Raw genomic sequence first — 23,919 nt, 5'->3', positions numbered from 1 at the left:
GCTGGCTCGTTCATATAACTATTTTGTTGAAAATAAGCGAAACTTTGAAATTTCATAACTTTCTTATTTTACATCCGATTTTGATGAAATTTTCAGCATTGTGCTTGTTTGATTTTTCTCTATTGATTCAAATCAACATTTTTCTGGGGTGGACTTGACCTTTAATTTAAGCTTTTGGGCAGGACATATATTTCACTATAAACAGGCCATACGAGCAATGTTGCGCCTCCTGTCGAAAATGAATTTGCATGAAGCCCCCTAAGTTCAAGATCAATTTGGCGCCCTCGGTTGAACATAAACGTGGCGCCCCTATGTGAAATATAACTTTGCCCCCCCCCCCCCTCTGAAAAATGTATTTGTCGCATTATGGTCAAAATTCAAATTAGCACTCCCCTAGTTCGAACATCAATTCGGCGCTCCCATAGTTCGAACATCAATTTGGCGCCCCTTCCAGTTCAAACATCAATTCGGCGCCACATAGTTCGAACGTCATTTTGGCGCCGCCTAATTCGAACATCACATCGACGTCCGGGTCTAATTCCCCTTCCTTTCTCTTTCTTTCTCTCCTTCTTTCCCCCATTTTCTCTTTCCTTTTCTTCTTCTCTTCTTTTCTTTCCTCCTCTCTCTCTTTTTTTCTTCTCTATATATTTACACTTTCTTCTCTTTTTTATTGTCTTCCTTTCACCCCTTTTCTTTTTTTCCCATCTTTTCTTCCCCCTTTTCTTCTCTTTTTTTCCCAGTCTTTTCTTTCTCTCTTTTCCTCTCTAATTTCTCGTTTTTCTTCTCTTCCTTTCCCTTCTTACTTTCGCTTTCTTCTCTTTTCCCCTCTCTCTCCTCTCTTATCTTTCTTCCCATCTTCCTCTCTTTTTAAATATTATTCTCTTCCTTCCTCTTTTTTTCTTCTTTTCCTCCTTTTCCTTTCTCCTTTCTTTCTTTCTTTCTTTCTTTTCCCTCTTCCCCTTTTTTCTCTTTCCCCCTTTTCTTTTCCCTTTTTCTTTTTCTCTCCTTCCCCCTTTTTTCTCTTTTAATCTTTTTTTCTTCTCTTCTTCTCTCCCCCCTTCCACTCCCTCTCTTTTTCTTCTCTTCTTTTTGCCTCTCTATCTCTCTTTTTTCTTATCTTTCTTCCCATCTTCCTCTCTATTTAAATATTTTTCTCTTCCTTCCTTGTTTTCTTCTTCCTTTTCCTCGTTTTTCCTTTCTCCTTTCTTTTCTTCTCTTCCTTTTCCCTCCTCTCTTTTTTCTCTTCTTTCCCCCTTTTCTTATTCCTTTTTCTTTTTCTTCCCTTTCCCTTTTTTTCTTTTCTTTTTTTCCTTCTCTTGCTTTCTCCCTCTTACTCTCTTTTCTATTCTCTTCTTTTCCCATCTTCCTCTCTCTTCTTGTTCTCTCCCTTTTCCCCTCTCCCCCTCTTTTTTTGAGATGGGGGTGAGGCAGTTCCCCCTCGCCCCCCATGGATCTGCACCTGATAGAACCCCATGGTCTCACATCATTTGACCTTTGGACCTCTCGATGACATTTGAAATATCTGATCATAATTTTACACACACTGCATGCGGTCTATCGGACCCGCGGACTATCGGACCCGCGGTCTATCGGGCCCGCGGTCCATCGGGATGTCCCCATTTATTTCATGTGAAATCATACTTGTTCCTCTAACTCCCTAAATAAAGCTCCAAATGTTCCAAGTTTTGGTATACATTGTAGAATGTTGGAGACCTTATATGTAGCAGGTGAAATTGGAATATCAAATCATTTTCTTGTTTTTGCAATTTCTTATGTATTTGTTTTTTATTGAAATTTGTTGGGGACTTTTCTGAGATCATAAAAAGTATAAAATAAATACATTTAGACAAGCATAACTAAAAATCATACATGTATGATTTTGGTTGAAAACACAATTTGCATTGACTTTGTACACAAAATCATGTTTTTGAGCAATTTTTCAAAAAATTTTGCGCAGATCATTGGGGGGGGGGGGGGTTAAGGGCGTTTGTCCATTTCTAACTCAAGAGGCAAGATTAGTGCACAGCCTTAGGCTTGAATTTAAGTCAAAATTATGATAAAGACCGATCATTTCAGTTGCAAGATCAATATGACATGTCCATGTACTGTTGGAAATAATTATGTGTACATGTTAATTAGCACTACAATACTTGCCTAAACCAACAACCATGTTATATGTAAGTATTCAGGTACCAAGGAGATCTAGGAGAGTTCACATGCTTCGAATAATTCTGATAAACAAAATGTGTATGATAATTGACTTCTAAAACTTATTCAGTTTACACATCTACATGTAGATATTTGTATTGTTCTTTTTGACAAATATTTATATGGTGACAGGAAGAAATTCCAAGTGTTGCTATTACTAGTAAAGAAAATTGGAGAAACTAAAGCTCAAAGCTCATTCACCTAATGGGTCTGTTGGGCACCATTTCATGATGGATATTAGCATGGTACAAATTAGTAATTCCAGTGAAATCTTTAGTATTCATTAACTGAGAAAGCACTTATCACTGATCGTAACCATAGTACACAGTTAATGTCATATCGGAGTGAGGGCAAGACCTTGTATAAGTCACATAAAATATTACCAAGATTAAAGAGTAAAGTAATCACCACATGAAAGTTCTATTTTTATCATACACAATATAAAATTCTTTCCAATAAACCTCGGTTTTTAAGGTTCATATCAAATGCAAGAGGAATAACTTGGTACATGTAGTAAGAGGGTTGATATGAGGGGCATTTTAAATACAAAATCAAAAATTACCAGTGACAATATATGCTAAGGAGATAATTTTATTGAGAAAATATATTAAAGAAATGTATCATCAATGCAATAAATATACCGTGACTGTGTACATGACATGTTTCTTATTTTTCTTGTCTCTGTAAACAAGTGCAGCTTTATAAATTCCAATAAACACCACCAAGAAGTCTTGTGTTGATTTTAGAAATGGCAGTTTTGTCCTGGAATCTGTCCAAAAAACAAACTGCTGCTCTGGTTCCCCAATTTTAACAAAGAGCTCCCAGCTGTTCATTTGATGGACAATGCCATACATTAAATCTGTTCTTGAATCTGTCATGCATCACAACGCAAAAACTACTCATATTTCAGGACCGGCCACACAGAAATGTTAGCAATAGATACTGATTACAACCTCTAATGTTACAACACCTTTTTATTCACATCTTGGATTGACGTTTGACATCACAATCAGGAAGGTGTGACTGGACTTACTATTAGTGCTGTTAGACTAAAAGGCCCGAATTCATAAAGGTGGTTTTGAAAACATTGAATCCATGGTTTATGCAGATTTCCTGTATAAATTGTGCTTAATTGAGCGCGTATCTGGCGCATGTGTAAAAAATGTCCAATGCTGATGGGCACTTTTGTCACAGTTCACCAAATTGGCGCATTTTACCATGGTTGGATACACTATTACCACTGTTTGAAGAGTGGAGTCATGAATACAATAGCATGGATAACCACGGCAACACGCGTCAATTTGGCGCACTGTGACAAAAGCGCGCATCAGCATTGGACATTCTTTAATATACACAGTAAAATAAGCGTAATTTATACAGGAAATCTGCATAAATCATGGACTCAACCGTGAGTTTTCAAAACCACCTTTGTGAATTCAGGCCACAATGTTTCCGTTTAGACGGTATAGGTATACAATGGCTGTTCCTCTGATGCATGTACATGTATCAAGATTTTCAAACAGTCAATTAAAAATGCATTTCAATGTAAAAAAAAGTTGACATAAATGTATAATTTTTTTCCTAAAAGAATGAAATTTGCTCTGGCAACAAAAGCTGCCATGGAGAGGGGAAAAAAGGTGCACATTAAAAAGCTTAAAGGAGAATAAAACCTTTGGACCAAGATAGCTTGTGTGAAAACAGAAAAATCAAAGAAACAGATCAATGAAAGTTTGAGAAAAATCGGACAAATAATGAGAAAGTTATGAGCTTTTGAATATTGCGATCACTAATGCCATGGAGATCCCCACATTGGCAATGCGACAAAGATGTGTGATGTCACTCTTGAACAACTCTCCCCATTGCTTTAGTATATATTTCACTTAAATTGCTTCTTTTATTGCATCTCTCAGTAGAACATGTATTCTTTCTATAGGAGGGCATGTAATACAAATTTTTAAAGAATACATCATGGATTCATGGATAAAGTGTTTGTATCACCATACGAAAAAGCAAAAAGACACATTTTCAGGGTATTTCATAGTCCATCAAAGGGAAAGTTGTTCATGTGTGACATCACACATCCTTGCCATGTTGCCAATGGGAGGATCTCCATAGCATTAGAGATTGCAATATTCATATGCTCATAACTTTCTCATTATTTGTCCGATTTTTTCAAACTTTCTTTGTTTGTATTCTTTGATTTTTCTGTTTTGACACAAGCCTACTTGTTCCAAAGGTTTCATTTCCCTTTAACATAAAAAAAGCCTTCTTCCTAAAACCTCTACCAACATGAAAAAGCAAAAAGACACATTTTCAGGGTATTTCATAGTCCATCAAAGGGAAAGTTGTTCATGTGTGACATCACACATCCTTGCCATGTTGCCAATGGGAGGATCTCCATAGCATTAGAGATTGCAATATTCATATGCTCATAACTTTCTCATTATTTGTCCGATTTTTTCAAACTTTCTTTGTTTGTATTCTTTGATTTTTCTGTTTTGACACAAGCCTACTTGTTCCAAAGGTTTCATTTCCCTTTAACATAAAAAAAGCCTTCTTCCTAAAACCTCTACCAACATGAAACCTTATCCCTACAACCATAATTACAACACTTTACACAGGAGTAGAGTCTGGCATGGTAACCAATACCAACTACTGAAATTTGTAGTGAAAAGGCATTTGAATAAATCAGTTATTTGAATGTTCTTAATAGGCCTGAATCAGAATTTCTGGAACACAGTATCTGTCCAATCCGATCACAATCCAGTTATGGTTTCCCCATTCTGTAGTTGAAACAATCGACAGTAGACAAGTCCACATTAAAAGAAGTAGTTTCAGCATATTATGGCAGTCTGCCAGCTACATGTACTTTAAAGAATATACATGTATCTAACATTACTGACTTAGAAAGAAAATCACATGCTAATATTACCAACTTTCAATATCATTGATCAAGATTCAGAACTCAATGTTGTTGGGAACATCCATGGCTTTTTGATTTTGTTAAATGGGCTCAGTTTACATGTACATGTAGCAATACCTACCTATTGAATCTGCTTTACATGTACATGTATGTGAATTCTAATGTAAAATGATAAAGTAGACCCAAGGACTGCTGCCAAAAAAAGCCTCATATTAGAAGAGAAAATTTGCATTAAGGTATTGCACTATTCTCAAATGATTTACTTTATGAAATTCTGAATACCAAATTTAATGACTGATTACATGTACATGTTCCATCAATATCTCTATTCACTCTGGATCATATTCCAACACAGGAAAGAGAATTATGTGTATTTTTTTAGTTTTTTTTTATTTTTTATTTTTTGGGGGGGGTTTTGAATAACTAAAAATAATATAAAAATAGCATTCTCAGGCCAAGTCTGGTCACCATTTCACAAAGAAATACATTGTTTATTCTAATCATCTAGATGTACATGAAGATGTAATGCTACCTGACTTCACCCTCTTGTAAAAATTTTGAATAGCAGAATAACATTTTACATCTTTTCTAGATCTGCGGTCGACTGGCATAATACTTGGTGCTTGCTGATCTTCATGAAGACTGACAGTTTCTGCATGTGTGGATGCACATGGTTCATCTGCTACAATACCAAAGTTAGTTCTTGCACTTTTGCAAGGGTCACAAATTGATCTATTTGTCGTACACTTGGAGTTACTGTTGCTGGGTGATTTATCCAGGCTCTTTTTGGAGATCTGATTTGATTCTTTGAAAACTAGATACTTGCAAAGACAAGACTTTCCAGACTGAGAATGTTTGCAAACATGGTGTAAAGTCTTTTTCCTAGAAGATTGCTTTATCCACTTAGGTTTGCTGTAGAATGTTCCAGTACAAACCTGCAACATTCTAGGTGGTTCTTTTGGTTCATTATCCTGGATGTCCTGATCAGATCCCTGATCCTTGTTCTGAAAAGCCTCTGTAGCCTGTGTACATGTAGATAGCTTGTCCTTCAATCTATCAAGCTTTTCAAATCCATATGCAGTTTTACTATTAGGTTTCATATCCCAAATAGACTCGGTGGAGTCATCCTCGTTGTTTTCTGGAGCTTCATCAAAATCTAATTCCACAAGATCGCTGTCAGAAGTACTTTCATGTATGCCATTTCCATTTGTGTTTTCTTTACATTCACTCTCATCATCGCTTGTATCTTCAAAGACAACACCTTTGGCAATCTTTGAAGCACACTTCATGTCAGTTACTGACCGTCTTTTTCTAAGAATGGGTCTTCCCACTTCTGAAAGGTGGGAGTTCATGTATGTTTGTACAGATGATGGGATACTGACTGGAGTGGGTGGGTTTAGATCTAGATATTGATTGAAGTTACCCATGTTAGCAATAACTGCTTCAGATGCTTTAGATGGTGGTGGTTGTACAATGGGAATTACCTTCTTGGGTCTCACACATCTCACAAACTGGATAAGCTCATTGTATGAAGAATGGCTAGAATATGGAATGATGAATACACTGGGATGATTTGCAATGCAACTTTTCCGTTGAGTTCTAAAGATAGCTGATGGAATGATAACTATAGTTGGAAACTCATTATTCCACTGCTCTACCCTACTAATGGTTATAGTGTGTACTGGTACCACCCTGATCCTTTCCTCACATGTTGTGAACACATCTTTGCAGTCCAGTAGTTTAATAACTGACATTCGTTCAGGGGTCACTTGAATCTTCTCCCCATAGAACTCTGCAATATCGACCAAGAGGTCTTCTTTTCCAAGCTGGTGCATACCAAGTACAACATTTGTGTAGGGGTACTCAGCTAAAACTTCCATGATCTTTACCTTGCAATCATCTTCCCCTGGAAAGTCATTATTGGGACTGTTGTAGGTGTTGTCAAGGTACAGTCTATCCACTGGACGATTCAGCCCGAGGAGAGTGTTTGGAAACATAGATGGATGGTAGCGGAAATCACCTGTGTAAAGGAAACGTCCAAAGTAACCTTCAAACAGGAACATGGTAGAACCTGGACAGTGATTTGCATCAATAAGAGTAACGGTCATGGTTTCCTTTCCACTCTCATCTAGAGGAATGATGTGTCTGCTTCCTACTGATAGAGACTTGATGAGTGATTGCTTCACCTCACACTTGGCAACTACAACCTTTCCCGTAACCTCTGAGCAGTAGATTGGGTAACGCCATGTTGAAGATAAACCGCTGGTGTGGTCTGAATGGGCATGGGACAAGAAGAACACTTTGCTGCATGGAGACTTATGACATCGCCAATAGTCAACTGCTATCGGAGTACCTGTAATAACAGCACCGTTCATTGCTGAAAAGAGGAAATAAAGAATGCATACATGTATTACTCGCATGAATCAGAACAAGTGCCCACTCATTGATCTCGGGAAGGGCTCTCACCTAGAGAGCCCTATCATCGGCATACATGTGACACTTTTCTTTTTGAGATGACAATACCAGGGAAACCCTCTAACCTACAAGTACAGTACATGCACATACATGTATACTATGTTATGATGTAATTCTGTCAGGTGTCCAATCTTCAGGCACATTAAAAAAAAATAAACATCACAGAGTCATGATAAAATCTAATCAGAATATCTTGTTTCATACAAATCCTAGCTACATGTACATGTACTACATGGACGGCAAGGATGCAGACTTAGTTTTAAACTTTTATTGATGAAAATGTGAAGTTCATGTAGGTCAAGAGGTTTCACCAATATTGCGAGTCGCAACTGTAAAATTCTATGCCAATCAACTAGTGCGCGCTGAGCTGTAAAATAGCCCTGAAAAAAGTGCAACACTACCCAAGTATTTCGCGCACAAGTTTTTGAGGTTTAAACAAACAAGCACAAAAGGTGAGATGTTTATATCACATGGACAACAAAAATGCTATAAAATTGGTCAGTAACTTATTTACTTGCATTTTTTAAATGATACATGTATCTGCCTGACAAAGTTGATTTCCTGTTACTTGATAAGAATTTCTGATTTTGTTTGGAATCGACACTAAAGCTAAAGGTGTATAGCAATATGTCAATATTTTCATAAGTACTGATCTCATACAAACGAAATTTATGATATAATTATGGCCCCTGCCCCCTTTTCATGTTGATGTCAGATTTTCCCGGGGGGGGGGGGGGGGTGCATTTCCATCGACGAGTGGATACCATGCGCAACCATGGGGTCTCGAAAAGCACTCTAAACAATTATTTTCCATATTCTGAAAATGTGCCCCTTAACAAGTATTGGCGTATGAAACCCTACCCTCAATAAGTATTTGAAACAAAACAATACTCTTGGCAAGTATTCCCTGAATTGAACCCCTAAACAAGTATACAGCGATACTTAAATTGTAATGTCACTGAGGTCGGCTGTCAGTTTTACCTTTACCTACATCATTGGGTTTAGTAATAAGGCCCCACCTCCCACACCTTGTGCAAATTGTACTCTAAACACATAGTGTTGACTATTGGGGTAAAAAGTACATCCTCAACATATTTTAGTCTTTTTTATACCCTCGCAAATGTGATCCTAAACACCTAGCTTTCCAGGTGAAATATATAAACCTTATTTCACTATTCTAGTGTTTTTGACACCCTTATTACGTTACGTGCATAACATGCCCTATCTTGAAAAAGACATCCTTTTTACGTTTTTTTGGTCGCGCATGGTATCCACTCGTCAATGTAAGTGGTCCCCCCGGGCAGATTTTCATAAGACAAATTGTCATAGAGCTGCATAATGAGAGATAAAATAATCCTGTAGATGCCTTTTATTTCAAATGAACTTTTCAGTATACATGTATACATTTGGGGCTATCCATGAAGTTGGGCCACAAATTGTGACATTTCAGCATAACTTAAACTTAGTACTATATGTTTATTGTTTGTAGTAGGAGTGGGCTATACATGTACATATGCTAATTCAGGGGTCGGAGAAAGATAAATATCATTAACAATAGCAATGACTATAGTCAACCCCACATGGTATTTATACTGTACGTGTACATGTAGCTATTCTGGGCCCCATTACATAAAAGTTACCATCAGTGTAACTTTGCCATCCAATGGTAACTTGCATTGAATCCTCGATTCTGATTGGCTGTTAATCAGCATTACCATGGTACATGTAAATGTAGTTTATCCAGGGGCCGTATAAAAGAAATGTTCTTGTATCTATATTTTGACAAAATATTAAGAAAATAATACAATGTTCCACTCTTTCCCTTTCCTTTTCTCTTTTTTTTTATTGGCCGTGAAACACTTGGGGGCCCCCCAATCCCCACCCCCATCTGTACACCAGTGGCTGAAGTTACGCTCCCCGATTTTACAAGGGCTGAAAATTAGGCGTTGCACTGCACTAACGCCCCAAACTGCCCCCCTCTCTCTCTCTCTCTCTCTACAACTCGTGTTAAGCAAGAGTGCATGCAGGCAATCACGGCAGGCAATACATCTGAGCATACATGTATTTCACTTTTACAACTTCGGATTTTGATCGGCTCCGGAAACAAAGTTTCTACTTTTATGTCCCAAATTCATAATCTTTTATGATCAGGATGTTCTTTGAATATCCTATTATTTGATGTTTAACACTTAACCAAAATGTATACTCTGGAAATGCAAACTTTCTCGCCGTTGAGAAATCCTACAAACAGGGTTTTCAAATCACTTGTGTGGCACATAAACTTTGTACAGCAAAAAGGAGAACACCATCGATCCTCCATAATAGGGGTTATCGAGTGCTGAAATTGACAAAATTTGAGGAAATCAATAAGCAATTAAGCGTCAAGTAAAGAGTTTTTGTTTTCTCTTTGTATTAAAATGATCACCAAATCCTTATTTCCAGGTTACTGATAGATACATTTTTTCTCACCAATTTGTCCTTATTTTTACTCTTTTTTTATCTATACCGGCTCCCAAGCGCCACTCCGCAAGGCTCGGTGCACCACAAGTGGCACGCGCCACCATTTGTTTGAGAATCCCTGCTATAGACAGGCCTTAGCTTGTTACATATCATGATGGTCAATGCATGGATATACATGTAAGCAGTGCAGTGTGTACAGTACATTGTATACCATATAGCCCCTATGGATAACAGGCCTCGTAATAGGATTTTTGGGGGGCAAGGCCACTTTTTTGAGGGGCACTTTTTCACTGAGGCCAGGCAGCAGAGGGCACCAAGGCCACTTTTTAAGGGGCATGTAATAAATCATTTGTAGGTGTTACAGTTTCGCGGCGTGGGGGGGCTTTCCATAGTCGATGTTGTACATCAGATTCATTACCAAACGGCAAACCACATTATTTACTTAAGAAAAAATGAACTTTACGCACGACTGGTGATATCTTCTTGAGCTACATGTAATAAAATGTGAATCTGATTGGCACCCAAGAAAGTATCACCGGTCGTTCGTAAGTTGTTCGCTTTATGAAACACTCCTATTCAAAGTACTGCACTTACGCATCGCGCGCGCTCGCCAGGACAGTACAGCGCGCGCGACATTTGTGTAGTACACATACGGAGCTCGCGCTCGTCCATTCTTATGCTGCAGCTTAAATAGCATATGTAAAGCGCGCTAGCGGCCGGCCAGCTGTGTATAGCTAGCTCATCGTTCGGCGCGGCTTCAGACTAGACTGCATACATGCACTGGACGTCGCTGGTAAAGCTAAGGTATTGAATACTTTTTGAGATCGGAGAAAAGTTTTCCTCGCTCAGAAAAAAAGGTGCAGACTTTCAAAAGGGGTACATTATATATCAGAAAAGGGCACATTTATGAGAAAAAAGGGCACCACGGCCATATAAAAAAGGGCACATTTTTAGTGGCCGTAACTTTTAGCAAAAAGAAGAAGGGCATGACGGCCAGTAATGGGGGCATCGATGGCCATGTCCGTCGATTATTTCGAGGCCTGGGATAAATTACATTTTCTTTTTATTTGATAAGATATATTTCGCAAATATCCGTAAACCCCAATTTATGAGAATAAAACTTAAAACTTCTAAAAGCAGTATAGTTATACAAGCTACAAAGGCTTCACGGAGAGTAAGCCTGCATCAGTACACTGTAAATGACTTTTACTCTCCAGAAGCCTCCAGGCTAAGACCCTAGGCTAGTATCATGGACCTATCACAAATGGACATTCAACAAATCCCCTCCTTTTGGCCAAAGACCGTGACCGCTAATCCTTTTATAAACAGAGCGCTGGCAGCTGATGCCCATCTAGCCAGTCGTAAAACACGCCATTACTGATGGACAGCGGAAATCAATTGTCCGCTGCTCCTACCCATTGCGATGTTGTTCGTTCTCTTTATCAAAAGCGATGCACAGCAGCGAACGTTAGCGCTATGAAAATGATTGCAGGAAAAAACAGGCGTGCATAAGCATATTTTTTACGCACATTGCAAATAACCGCACATAAAATGCATTGACATCACCTTGTAGATCAGTATATTTACGACAAAGATGCAGTTGAAATTTGATGGAGAAATGTGCGGAAAAACATTAAAAATGCATCTTTTTTCGGACAATATTGATGTCGATAGTAGCGCTTACCTTCGGTCAGAAGTTGATTTTCATTTGGGTGTAAAATTCCACAGGATTGATAAAATTTAACAGGATTTTTTTTATGGTCAGACGACAATCGCACATTATAGACAGCCTAAAATCATGTACTGAAAAACCGGATATGAATTGTGCATTGCATTCTAGCTAATGGGTCATTCCATGTCAAATCACCCCAAAAAAATGAAAATTTTAACCCGACCATTTTTTATTTTGATAAAAATTGGTATACTGGTTTAGTGTGATCCCACAGTACCAAATTTCAAATTTTAGGTCAATCGGGTCAGGGGTTCGCGAGATACGGCCCGTCGAATTTTGAGATTTTCGGCAAAAATGGGTGTGGCCGCCTACATTTGAACGCTTGTATCTCATAAACCACTGGGCCAATCTTCACATAATGGGTATTGTTGGAAAGGGAATTGAATAAGGATTCTAAATCTGCAATCACTTTTAAGATTGGAACATGTTGAGGTGTTTTGACCTTTTGACCCAAGTTTTGACCTTGTGGATCACGTGACCTTGACATTATTTTTCATGAAATATAAGCCCCGACATGTTCTTTACAATATAAAAAAGTTTCAGAGACGCAATATTTTTTGTTAAGGAGCAATTAAGATTGAAAATATGCATACCACCAGATATTTATAGTGTACAGTATTAACGTGTACAATACACACTTGTACATCTTGAGCTCCTCAATTTTGATTTTGTGTACAAAGTCAATACAAAATGTGTTTTCAGCTAAAATTCATAAATGAGTGATTATTTTTGCTTTAATGGTCAACAGTCATTTAACTTGATGCTATTTATGACCAAAATAAAGTTGCCGACAAATTTTGTAAAATAAAAAAACAATAGAAATAAAAAGAACAAAAAACAAAGAAATACATAAGAAATTCAACTTAAACAATAAAATACATAAGAAATTGATTTTGGTACCGGAATTTTTTTCAAGTTCAATAGTTCGGAATGCTATAAGGAATATTTACATCAAAAATTACCATTCTACACTGTAGGATCTTTATTAAGTGAATTAGAGCAAAAAGTATAATTTCATGAATAAATTAGCATAATTAATTCATATAAAATAAAATATATGAATTTTTAGTGAATGCAAATGCATAGATTACGTAATTTTCTACCATCTTGTAAATTTTTGTTGCGATCCGTGGCCGAGATCTCAAGAGGGGGGCATACCGGGACTGACAAGAATCAAATACCCCAGGACGAATACGGTTAAATTATTTATCTACATGTACTACATGTATGTGCTCACAGCAAATGGCCCAGAGTACCTTGGGATATATATCCAAGTAATGTTAATAGGCAAACAATCATGTTGACCATTCAGGCCTGTATCTTTCCAAGTACTGCTAACATTTAGGATGAATGGATGTAAAACAAAATAGGATGTGGCAAATGCATGTACAATGTAAGTTGACATGTACATGTATACAGTGCATATTGCATGTATTTTTATACACATTACATATGACATACATGTTTTAATATGGTTCATTATGAATTTCTGGTGGTATGCATATTTTCAATCTTAATTACTTCTTAACAAAAAATATTGCGTCTCTGAAATTTTAATATATTGTAAACAACATGCTGGAGCTTACATTTCATGAAAAATGATTTCAAGGTCACGTGATCCACAAGGTCAATTTCAAGGTCAAAACTTGGGTCAAAAGGTCAAAGTATGTCAACATGTTCCAATCTTAAAAGTGATTGCAGATTTGGAATCCTTATTTAATTCCCTTTCCAACAATACCCATTTTGTGAAGATTGGCCCCGTGGTTTATGAGATACAAGCGTTCAAATGTAGGCGGCCACGCCCATTTTTGCCAAAAATCTAAAAATTTGACGGGCCGTATCTCGTGAACCCCTGACCCGATTGACCTAAAATTTGAAATTTGGTACTGTGGGATCACACTAAACAAGTATACCAATTTTTATCAAAATAAAAAATGGTCGGGTTAAACCCATTGGGTGATTTGACATGGAATGACCCTATTAATGTAGGGACTTTCCCTTTTGGCAATCAGGGCTAAAACATGACTGTCTTTGGTCGAAAGAGGGCCAGTGATCGATCGGTGGCGATCAATGGCCGAAAGGAGCTTGTGTAAACAATCACCCCGGGCGGTGGTTGTAAAAAACGTGTAAAGAGAACCCTAAGGGTTAGACAGCGATTTTGACAGCTGGAAACAGGTGGTGGTCATAAAATGCTCTTGTTGAATGTCCATTCGTAATAGGTCCATGCTAGTATTAAGGCCCGTATTCTGAAGTCAGGTTTTGTTTGTTTGTTTGCATTTATTTCTGCGTTAAAAAACACAATACAAAAATATTTACAATTACAATATACAAAATGATTCACAATATAAACAATTTGGTCGTGGTCATATTACATAATAAATACAAATAAGGATGTGAGTATAAATTAATCTTTTATAAATGTAAGCATATATATATATATAATGTAATAAATGAATGCAGGAGACCGCCATCTACGAAGAGACACGCGGTGTACTGAAAGGTTTAACTTAGACCATGGTCTAACTCTGTGCAAAAATTATGGGAAGCCAAGTGTCAAAATTTTTATGTTTCTTACATGTATGTTTTAGACAGCTGGCAGCCATCTGTTTCGAGTTTCGAACTATACCAAAATAACGATTATTATTCCATTTTGGCCTGAAATGCACCAAAACGGGGAAAAAGAAACTTAAAAGGGGGAACAGCAGTGACTTACTTCGGCTGTCACGCAACTTCACTTGATTTCATCATGTTTATTAGAACTTAATGCGTATATGGCCATCGAGTCCCTTGTACAGATCGAGCTAGAATTTCGGTCTCTGCATTTTGCCTTTTTGGTGAGAGGAGCCAACGGAGTTCAGCGGAACCATAACAGAGACCAAAGCTTTTGGTCTGTTTAATTAGACCAAAAGCTTCTGTCTCTGTATTTTGGTTGTTCCGCTGAACTACGTTGGCTCCACTCACCATACATAGACTGAAGAGGTTGGGGGTCCGTGGCTACAGACAACGTATAGTGAACTAGCGTTTTATAGATCGCGATTTAAAACTGTTTTTTTAGCGAAATTTAATGATATACATTCAGGGAAATACAAATAATTTAAGTAATTGCATACCTTGGACCGGAGTTATTGAAAAAAAAATCCACTGGATTGAGAAATCTGTCATCTAAGCAGTTTTATCCTGTCCTGACGGTTATCTTGCAAGTTGCCATCTTGAATGACGTCATTATCGTTAATGTCTCGATATATCGCGATCATAACTATTATCGTTTGTCTTCGTGAGTGTATCGTATCGTATTATTGCCTTGTAGGTGTGCTGGTGGAATGCAATATCGATATCACATTCGTACATTGTTGACGCCCTCTCCGTTCGTTTGTAAATATTTCATAGTTTGGCTGCCATTTCGACCTGTTTTCCTGTGTCGTACCCAACTAAACATCGGTACAGTATAATTTTCATGCATTTTCATCTATATCGTTTAAAGTATTTTAAAATTGAATAATTAAATATTTTGAATTTGTAGTTTACACATCCTTAGATTGTAACCTCGATGTGTTATAGAACCTCAAACTTTGGACTCTGGTCGGACAAAGGTGCTGGTGTTATAACAAATGGGAGCCCACACGGACACTTGACTTTACCGTCGGTGAATGGGGATTACAGTAAAATGTCAGAAATTGTTGAATAATTCCTCAGAAACAACGGTTATTCCTGTCTAATGTTTAATGTGCTCTTTCCTGATTCATTGATAGTGAAGCTGAGACAATCGGACTTTATACTTCCTAAAATCCTTGTCTAGACCACTCCTAGTACCAATGAGGTCCAAACATTAACATGTATGGACCTCATAGGCGACATTACCCAAAAATATGGGTTAGACAATGCTGTTCTGATTTCCAACCCAAGACTTTGGTAAATGTACGCCTTAATACAAATTGGAGTTAAGTGATATGACTTTCATTTGGTGGGGAGACATTAAAAGTATTAATTAAGTAGTTCAAATTAAAATAGATTATCATTAAACTTACATTTCAGGCCCTTTTTGTTGATTTTCGGTGAGCGTTCCACACAGCTGCGACGAGTGATCAACTCCGAAGTGATACGCGAACTGGTCAGGTGATCGGTAGATTATCTTTTTGTCAGACGTTCATAATTTATGTAAAGCGTATCAATCTTCAGTATCTTGATTCCAAAGTATCAGTATTGCAGATAAATGTCATTATTGATTGGAATCAGTGGCGGATCGGGGGGGGGGGGGTGGGGGTGAGCATTTCTGGCGGATCGGGGGGGTGGGGGTGGGGGTGAGCATTTCTGCCCGATCCCCCTATTGAGATTTGTAGTAAATATTTTGGAATTAAATACGTTGTTCATACTAGTTATGCGACCCCTCCCTTATGATGATCACAGCATTATTTGTAATGGGGATATTTCGTTCATAATTATTCTTGTCTCTTCTTTCTCTTTTTTAGCCTTTTTTTGCTTGTTAAAACCTTTTTTCCTTTTTTTGGGGGGGGCTCGCCAAATTTTACGTGGGTCAAAATTACCTTCATTTTTTTAGTGACAATCTTTTTTCATTTGTCCAGTTCTACGCGAGACAAAATTACCTTCGATCATTATTATAGTTAAAAACTTTTTTTTATTTTTATTTATTTATTTATTTTTTTTTTGGGGGGGGGAGGTTGCCAAATATCACGCGAACGTTTTTCAGCTTTTACTGTTTTATTCGACTTATAATCAAATATTAAATGGGGCTTACCACAGTTTTTTTTAAAGTCAATTCATAAGAATATTCCTCCTCGGGATTTGAGCTTTCTTTCATGAAATATCAATTTTTTTCATGATTACCAAAAATACTTAAAATTTTTTATCGGTGTATGCCTATAAAGCTTTAGCTCATGCGTTGCGCCTGCCATATTTTAATGCTGATCAACTTTATGCTTTTAATGAATTCCTAAACACAATAAATTCTCAGATCATCAATTTTGTCGCAATCGAATAATTCGATTGCGTCTCTCTATCAGTTTTGAATATTCATAAAAAATATCAGCTCGTGCTTTTTGCTCATAATATTTTGATTAGTAAATTCTTCTCTTATATAATCGAGTCGGATAGATAGATAGATAACTAGAGAGAGAGAGTTGGGGGGGGGTCCCTCAGCTACTTGTCCTCGCTTATTTGTTATTATTTGTTATTATGCTCATGTTGTGAGAGCTTTGTGTTTTCACATTTTTTTCTTTTTCAACCTTTTTATTGTCTCGGAGCTTCCCTCTATTTCTTTACACTATATAATGTAGTCCTTTTTACCTCATTGTTTCAATCATTGGCGGCGGAAGCCCCAAATTTTAGGAGGGGACAACCTAAAAAATTTTGACAAGCAAAAAAAAAAGGCTCTCAACCCAAACATTTCAGGGGGGACGTAGGAAAATAAATTGACAAGCAAAAAAAAAAAAAAGTCAACAACAAATTTAGGGGGGAACGTCCCCGCTTCCGCCGCCTATGGTTTCAATTCTTTTTTTGTTCTCATTTCAATGAAAACATCATTATTAAACTGACGTAGAAGACTTTATTACGAAATTTTGACATTGTTTTGTTTCATTTGTTTGGCTTTCTTTTTTTCTTCTCCTCTTCTTTTTCTTCTTACTTTTTCCCTTTCCTTATTTTCTCTTCAGTATTTCATTCAGGTATCCGCCAATTTATACAACACCAAGCATATAGAGGCGGATAATCAGTGAGGGAGCATGACGGTGTGCCGCTCTAAAAAAAAGGAGGAATATTGGAAGAAAAAAAAAGAAGAAGGGATGGGGAAAAAATAAAGAAAAAAAAAAGATGATGATGGCAATGACGATGATGAAAATTATCTTGGTGATGATGATGGTTGTGGTGACGGTTGTGGTGATGATGATGGTGATGCTAATGATAGTGGTGATGATGATGATGACGAGATGTAATTTTGTTATTTTGTCTTTGAAAAAATTAAGTAGTGCAAAGTTGAATTCATTTAAAGTTTATTATGAAAATAGCAGAAAAAAAATTGGTATGCGTTCGAGGAAAATCCATCCCCCACCAATCTTTTTCAAAGGTAAGATTTTTTTTTGCCCGGGGGGGGGGGGGGGCCACTTCCATTCACGAGTGGATACCATGCGCGACCATGGGGTCTCGAAAAGCACCCTAAACACGTAATTTCCATATTCTGAAAATGCACCCCTTAACAAGTATTGGCGTGTGAAACCCTACCCTTAACAAGTATTGGAAACAAAACGATACTCTTGGCAAATATTCCCTGAAATGAACCCCTAAACAAGTACAGGAATGTTTTATTGTTACGGGTCCTTCGGTCGTCGGCTTTACCTTATTTGGTTTAGTACGACCCCACCTTCTACACCTCGCGCAAATCGGACTCTAAACACGAAGTGTTGGAGCAAAAAGGACATCCTTTATAAAACATTTTGATTTTGTTTTATCATCCCCGCAAATTAGACCCTAAACACGACGGTTTTCCTAGCGAATTAATAGATACCCTTTTTTCGTTATTTTTGTGTTTTTGACACCCTTATCACGTTACGTAGGTAACGTGCCCTATCGTGAAAAGGACATCCTTTTTACGTTTTTTTTTGGTCGCGCATGGTATCCACTCGTCAATGTAAGTGGCCCCCCCCCCCCGGGTGACGGCGTAGGCCTTTGCAAGCAGCTATTATTATGGTAAAAAAGTAAATGAAATGTCAAGAAATACATAATGATTTTTATGGTACATTTTAGTAGGCCTATATCAGTTCATACTTGTTATCAAAAAGAAAAGTGGGTCGTTACGGACCATTAAAAATGGGAAATTTGGGCATTTTATATTTAGGATAGAGCAACTGCTCGTTATAGACGTCACAATAAATCAAGCATTCTAAATTCTATCAACTCCATTTTTTGTCAAATAACACCTTCATCGATATTTTGAAATGATTTTTCTCATATTTTCATCATCTTTTTATCAGGGTGAAATTCCCCTTTAATTTACAAAACAGATTCGCAAACAATATCAAGAGTAGTGGGAGGCAAGGGTGGAAATCTAAGGTAGGGGACCAGGGGCTGGAAAACAGGCAAAAAAAAAAAAAACTAAAAAAAAAAAAAACAAAAAGGAAGGTTTATCACCCCCATAAGAAGGTCGTCTCGTCCAAAATACTTGTTTTACTTCGATTTAAATGATGTAGGCCTATTTCTTTCCATCATATATAAAAGAACAAAAATAGTAGGGGGACATTTGATAATGTGCCCCTACTATTTTGGGTTAGGGGGAAGTGTCCCCCTGGGATTTGCGCCCATGTGGGTGGGGGGTGTTGCACCTCCTTTCGGAATCATTATGGAACAGTGTGAATAGTCGCTGTGATTTCGATCTCATACCTATAAAAAAATAGAACAGAAGAACGCCTTGACCACAGGCCAAAATGCCTAACAATTTTTCCGCGGCATTAGCGACTCTCGTAAGGGGCGCTCCATTTATAAATAAAGTTGCATGTGTAGCTGTCTATGGCAACAGAATCTATCGCAGAATTGAAGCCAGAAGCGTGGGAATTTTCAAGAAAATTCAAGAAAAGAACCGGTGAGTACCGATTTAACAGTACTAATCTAATTAGTTACATGTATTGAATTATAAGAATATTCAATTTTTCGTGAAACAAAGCTTAGTTCTAAGCTAGGGCGGCCCAAATGCGCGTGAGTGGAGTCCCAGTTTCTTAACACGGGTAAGTATTGCGTTGTCGCCTAGAGTGGTCTAGACAATGAATGACTTAGTGATTAGTCTTTTAGTTAGAGACAAAAGAGCTGAAATGATATCTCTAGACTCTACTGTTACTTAGTGTTAGTGATTTATGTAACAATGGGCTATCCATACTTAAACCACAACTTTAAACCTGGGTTTAAGTTGAACCCGACTTCAGAATACGGGCCCCAGACCAGTCGACCTGAATGAAGCTCCTCCATCCAGCTACGGCACCGGTACACGCCATGTGCGCGCCCCGAGCAGAGGCGTCTGAGACACTTCGGTCTCCGATGCAATCTTGCCTGCTTGGCTCCACAATGCAAAGTACCATAGCCATACATGTAGGACACAACGCCGGGACACAACGTTATAACTTAAATAAAATTTAGACTCTACTTACCTATTCTTAGTTGTTTTACATGTAATGTAACATTTGTCCGAGTTTCGCTTTGACAGTCAAGTTGTCGACACTACTTCGTTTTTAAGAAAAACCATGGATCATTTGGAGGAGATGAGGAGATGTACAACAGAATAAAAAGTCGAATTCATGTTTTCAGCGCGCCATCGCCTCGAGGCCTAGCTCACGCGCTGATGTCGACTATAGGTGTCGCTTTAGTCAATTCAACTGTATTTGGTATGGTGCCATACCGTAGGGGAAGGCGGGGTAAGTTGTGACAGTTTTTGCTTTTTGCATGTTAGAATTGATATGATTAATAATCTTGCCGAAATGAGTACCTTGCCTTGAAATTTAATTCTTCTGAAATATTTTCCACCTATATATAACTTCCTATCCCCACACTGAAAGTCATCGTGACCTTTGAAAAAAACGATGTCAAATGGCTCAACTTGCCCCATATATGGGGTAAGTTTGAGCCACCTTCTGGGGTAAGTTGAGCCACAAAAACTATGTACAAAATGTATGAGGGAGAACCAGCATGTCAATTTTTTGTTTAAAGTCTTTTCACTTGCTAATTCTCTATAAATACTAGCATCCTGTAAAAGGAAAAGAGCAGTCATGTAAATTTGCTCCTTTCAGCCTGCATTTCAATCGAATTTTATGGTTTGTTTGTTTTTTAAGATACATTACCATAGCCGAATTACCATGGCTCAATTTGCCCCATGCTGTTTGGCTAAACTTACCCCAGTCCGAACTTAGTGCGATAATTTTGTATCTACACATTTATTATGCATCCATCATATAAAAGACTATATGACAAGAATGAAGATCCATACATGGACTAATAATGTTGTTATCATGTCTTTATTATATTTAAAGATGTGTGTGTTTATAAAGCACTTATCTATTTCACACTCTTTTTTACTTTTTTGGCTGAAATTCATATTTTTCCCTCTAAAAAACTACTTTTTGTTTCAAAGTTGGAAACAATGTGCTGGGGTTAGGGTTATGCTATGCCGGGTCATCAATACATGACACCACTACAATGTCTGACTCATTCATTATTGGCCTGGGGGTGGTGGCTCAACTTGCCCCTATGCTCAACTTACCCCGCCTTCCCCTATATAATTTTCTTCTGCAATTTTAATATCCCGAGGCCTATATCATATCATAATTGACATTCTGCCCAAAATATTACCAGAAAATGCATAGTAGACCTATCACGTCTGATACAAATTCACTGGTAATTGAAAATGATACGAGTAATAAAGCAAATGAAATCGTTTGTAATAACGGAATAAATCAAATATTTTGCATGAAGAAGGGATGAAAACCATAGGCCTACACTAACTTTTCCTACTGAAAAAAAAAATACTTATAAAATATTGCAACCTATTACAGACGAAAAAAAAACTTATCTAGGTGTAGGCCTATGAGACGAAGTAGAGATGACATATCAGTCATCCACATTATATTTTCAGACACTCCTATAGCCGTGTCGGTGTGATTGTGTATGAGATAGGCCTACACTTTGATTAGATTAGATTTCATTCAGCCAAAATGCCTTGTACAGCCTACAGGGCCCCATAAGTGAAACTGAATTGAAAAAGGAAAGAGCTGAAGTAAAAAAAAGCATAAGATTTCAAATTTAGTTTATTTTCGGCATTTTTGGCCCGGCTGTATCAGGGCTTAGTGTCCTTATTCAGGGGCAATAAAAAGATATATCAAATAATAGGGGAAGGCGGGGTAAGTTGTGACAGTTTTTGCTTTTTGCAAATTAGAATTGATATGATTAATAATCTTGTGGAAATAAGTACCTTGCCTTGAAATTTAATTCTTCTGAAATATTTTCCACCTATATATAACTTTCTATCCCCACACTGAAAGTCATCGTGACCTTTGAAAAAAACGATGTCAAATGGCTTAACTTGCCCCATATATGGGTAAGTTTGAGCCACCTTCTGGGGTAAGTTGAGCCACAAAAACTATGTACAAAATGTATGAGGGGAGAAACTTACCCCAGTCCGAACTTAGTGCGATAATTTTGTATCTACACATTTATTATGCATCCATCATAATTTTTATAAAAGACTATGACAAGAATGAAGATCCATACCTGGACTAATAATGTTGTTATCATGTCTTTATTATATTTAAAGACGTGTGTGTTTATAAAGCACTTATCTATTTCACACTCTTTTTTACTTTTTTGGCTGAAATTCATATTTTTCCCTCTAAACATCTACTTTTTGTTTCAAAGTTGAAAACAATGTGGTGGGTTTAGGGGTTATGCTATGGGTCATCAATACATGGCACCACCACCCCGACCACCACAATGTCTGACTCATTCATTATTGGCCTGGGGCTGGTGGCTCAACTTGCCCCTATGCTCAACTTACCCCGCCTTCCCCTACATATATAAAAGAGAATAATTTTATGGGATGAAAATGCACAAATTCTTTTTAAAGTGTCATTTCACACAGGGCACATTTTATTTTGAAAAAAGGCATTTTTTCCGATGTGACCTTTTTCGGTCGGGGTGTCCCTTTTCTCCGGTTCTGACGCCCCAGGGACAGAACCCTACTCTACATAAGATGGGGGGGGGGGTGATTTTGATGTAAAAAGGCATTTTTTCCGATGTGACCTTTTTCGGTCGGGGTGTCCCTTTTCTCCGGTTCTGACTCCCCAGGGAAAGAACCCTACTCTACATAAGATGGGGGGGGGGGTGATTTTGATGTAAAAAGGCATTTTTTCCGATGTGACCTTTTTCGGTCGGGGTGTCCCTTTTCTCCGGTTCTGACTCCCCAGGGACAGAACCCTACTCTACATAAGATGGGGGGGGGGGGTGATTTTGATGTAAAAAGGCATTTTTTCCGATGTGACCTTTTTCGGTCGGGGTGTCCCTTTTCTCCGGTTCTGACGCCCCAGGGACAGAACCCTACTCTACATAAGATTGGGGGGGGGGGTGATTTTGATGTAATAATGCAAAAAAATCCTCCCCCCAAAAAAATTATCTCTAAGCATCCACAGCATAAAATTTTAGGACAAAGCTAAAGTAATGAAATGGAATACGCTTTCGCTTTCAAAATTATGCAAACATTTATAGATTTTGAATTCCCTCTGATCCCCTACCAATTGTGGTTTAGTCTGACCCGTTGGTCTTATACCCAGTCGGTCTATCTGTCTATGGTCTAACGACTACTTTCTCTGATGACAAGTTGGTGTAATATGCTACAATATGTCCAACTTGAGTAAGATCAATTTTGTCTAGCATGCAATTGGTATGATAATTTCTAAACCATCTTCACCGATTGTCATCCACTAGCGTACCTACGGGGGGGGGGGGGGCAGCCTGACGAGTCACAACCCATGCAAGGAACCTATCCCTGCCCCCCCCCATGACGAGAAGTTGAAGACCTTTTTTTTTTGGTCAATTTTTTTGCGGACAATTTGCCACCCCCCCTGTGGAAAATCCTAGGTACCGCTACTGTTGTCATCAGTGGGGCAATGAATACAAAAAATGAAGGACTAGAATCTAGCATTATGATGCAACATTTTTTTTTAAAGCAACGTTAAAAAGGACATAATTTTTCAACGCTACTTTTTTAACACTTCATTTCTGTCAAAGTTTTAGTTTGCACAAATCAAAGTTTACATCACAACATGAAATAGAAAAAAAGAAACACCTCCTGAAAATATATATTGCTATGACCTAAAATGGTATCAAATTACTTCATTGGAAGAAGACATTTCAAGTTTTATGACGAGGTTTACATTAATATGTGGGGAAAAAATAATTATCTTGCCCTCATTGGTATTATCATCTACATTGTCTTATTCATAGGCCTACCAAATCAGTGGCGTAGCTAGGTTTTTTTTTTCCCTGGGGGGGCACTAGGGGGTCTTTGATTTTTCAGGGGGGGGCACCATTTTTCTGGTGTGTGTGTATGTGCCACAAGGGCGGATCCCACTTTCGCCAA

At 37.8% G+C, this 23,919-nt stretch overlaps 1 protein-coding gene across 3 annotated transcripts; it reads right to left on the bottom strand.

Moving 5' to 3' along the window:
* Window positions 1-4,401: 4,401 nt before the first annotated feature.
* Window positions 4,402-20,128, bottom strand: LOC121410983 (5' exonuclease Apollo-like). Of its 3 annotated transcripts, XR_005969407.1 has the most exons (3): window positions 19,943-20,128; window positions 4,776-7,508; window positions 4,402-4,487 (listed from the first exon to the last, which is right to left on the bottom strand). XR_005969407.1 is itself a non-coding variant. In XM_041603425.1 (2 exons), the coding sequence occupies exon 2, from the start codon at window positions 7,504-7,506 to the stop codon at window positions 5,632-5,634; it is 1,875 nt and encodes a 624-aa protein (XP_041459359.1). In that variant the 5' UTR covers window positions 7,507-7,508; window positions 11,633-11,653; the 3' UTR covers window positions 4,684-5,631. The 3 variants fall into 3 exon arrangements, 2 of the variants coding, with proteins under 2 accessions (XP_041459359.1, XP_041459358.1); XM_041603425.1 differs by lacking the exons at window positions 4,402-4,487; window positions 19,943-20,128 and adding an exon at window positions 11,633-11,653 and having other exon boundaries at window positions 4,684-7,508; XM_041603424.1 differs by lacking the exon at window positions 4,402-4,487 and having other exon boundaries at window positions 4,685-7,508.
* Window positions 20,129-23,919: the final 3,791 nt, after the last annotated feature.

Source organism: Lytechinus variegatus, chromosome 3, assembly GCF_018143015.1.
Source record: "Lytechinus variegatus isolate NC3 chromosome 3, Lvar_3.0, whole genome shotgun sequence".
NCBI lineage: Eukaryota > Metazoa > Echinodermata > Echinoidea > Temnopleuroida > Toxopneustidae > Lytechinus > Lytechinus variegatus.
This window is presented reverse-complemented; position numbering and strand designations above follow the sequence as displayed.

Bases quoted from the DNA above. Each gene is read 5' to 3' on its own strand.
- LOC121410983 (XM_041603424.1), bottom strand. From the start codon at position 7,506: ATGAACGGTGCTGTTATTACAGGTACTCCGATAGCAGTTGACTATTGG.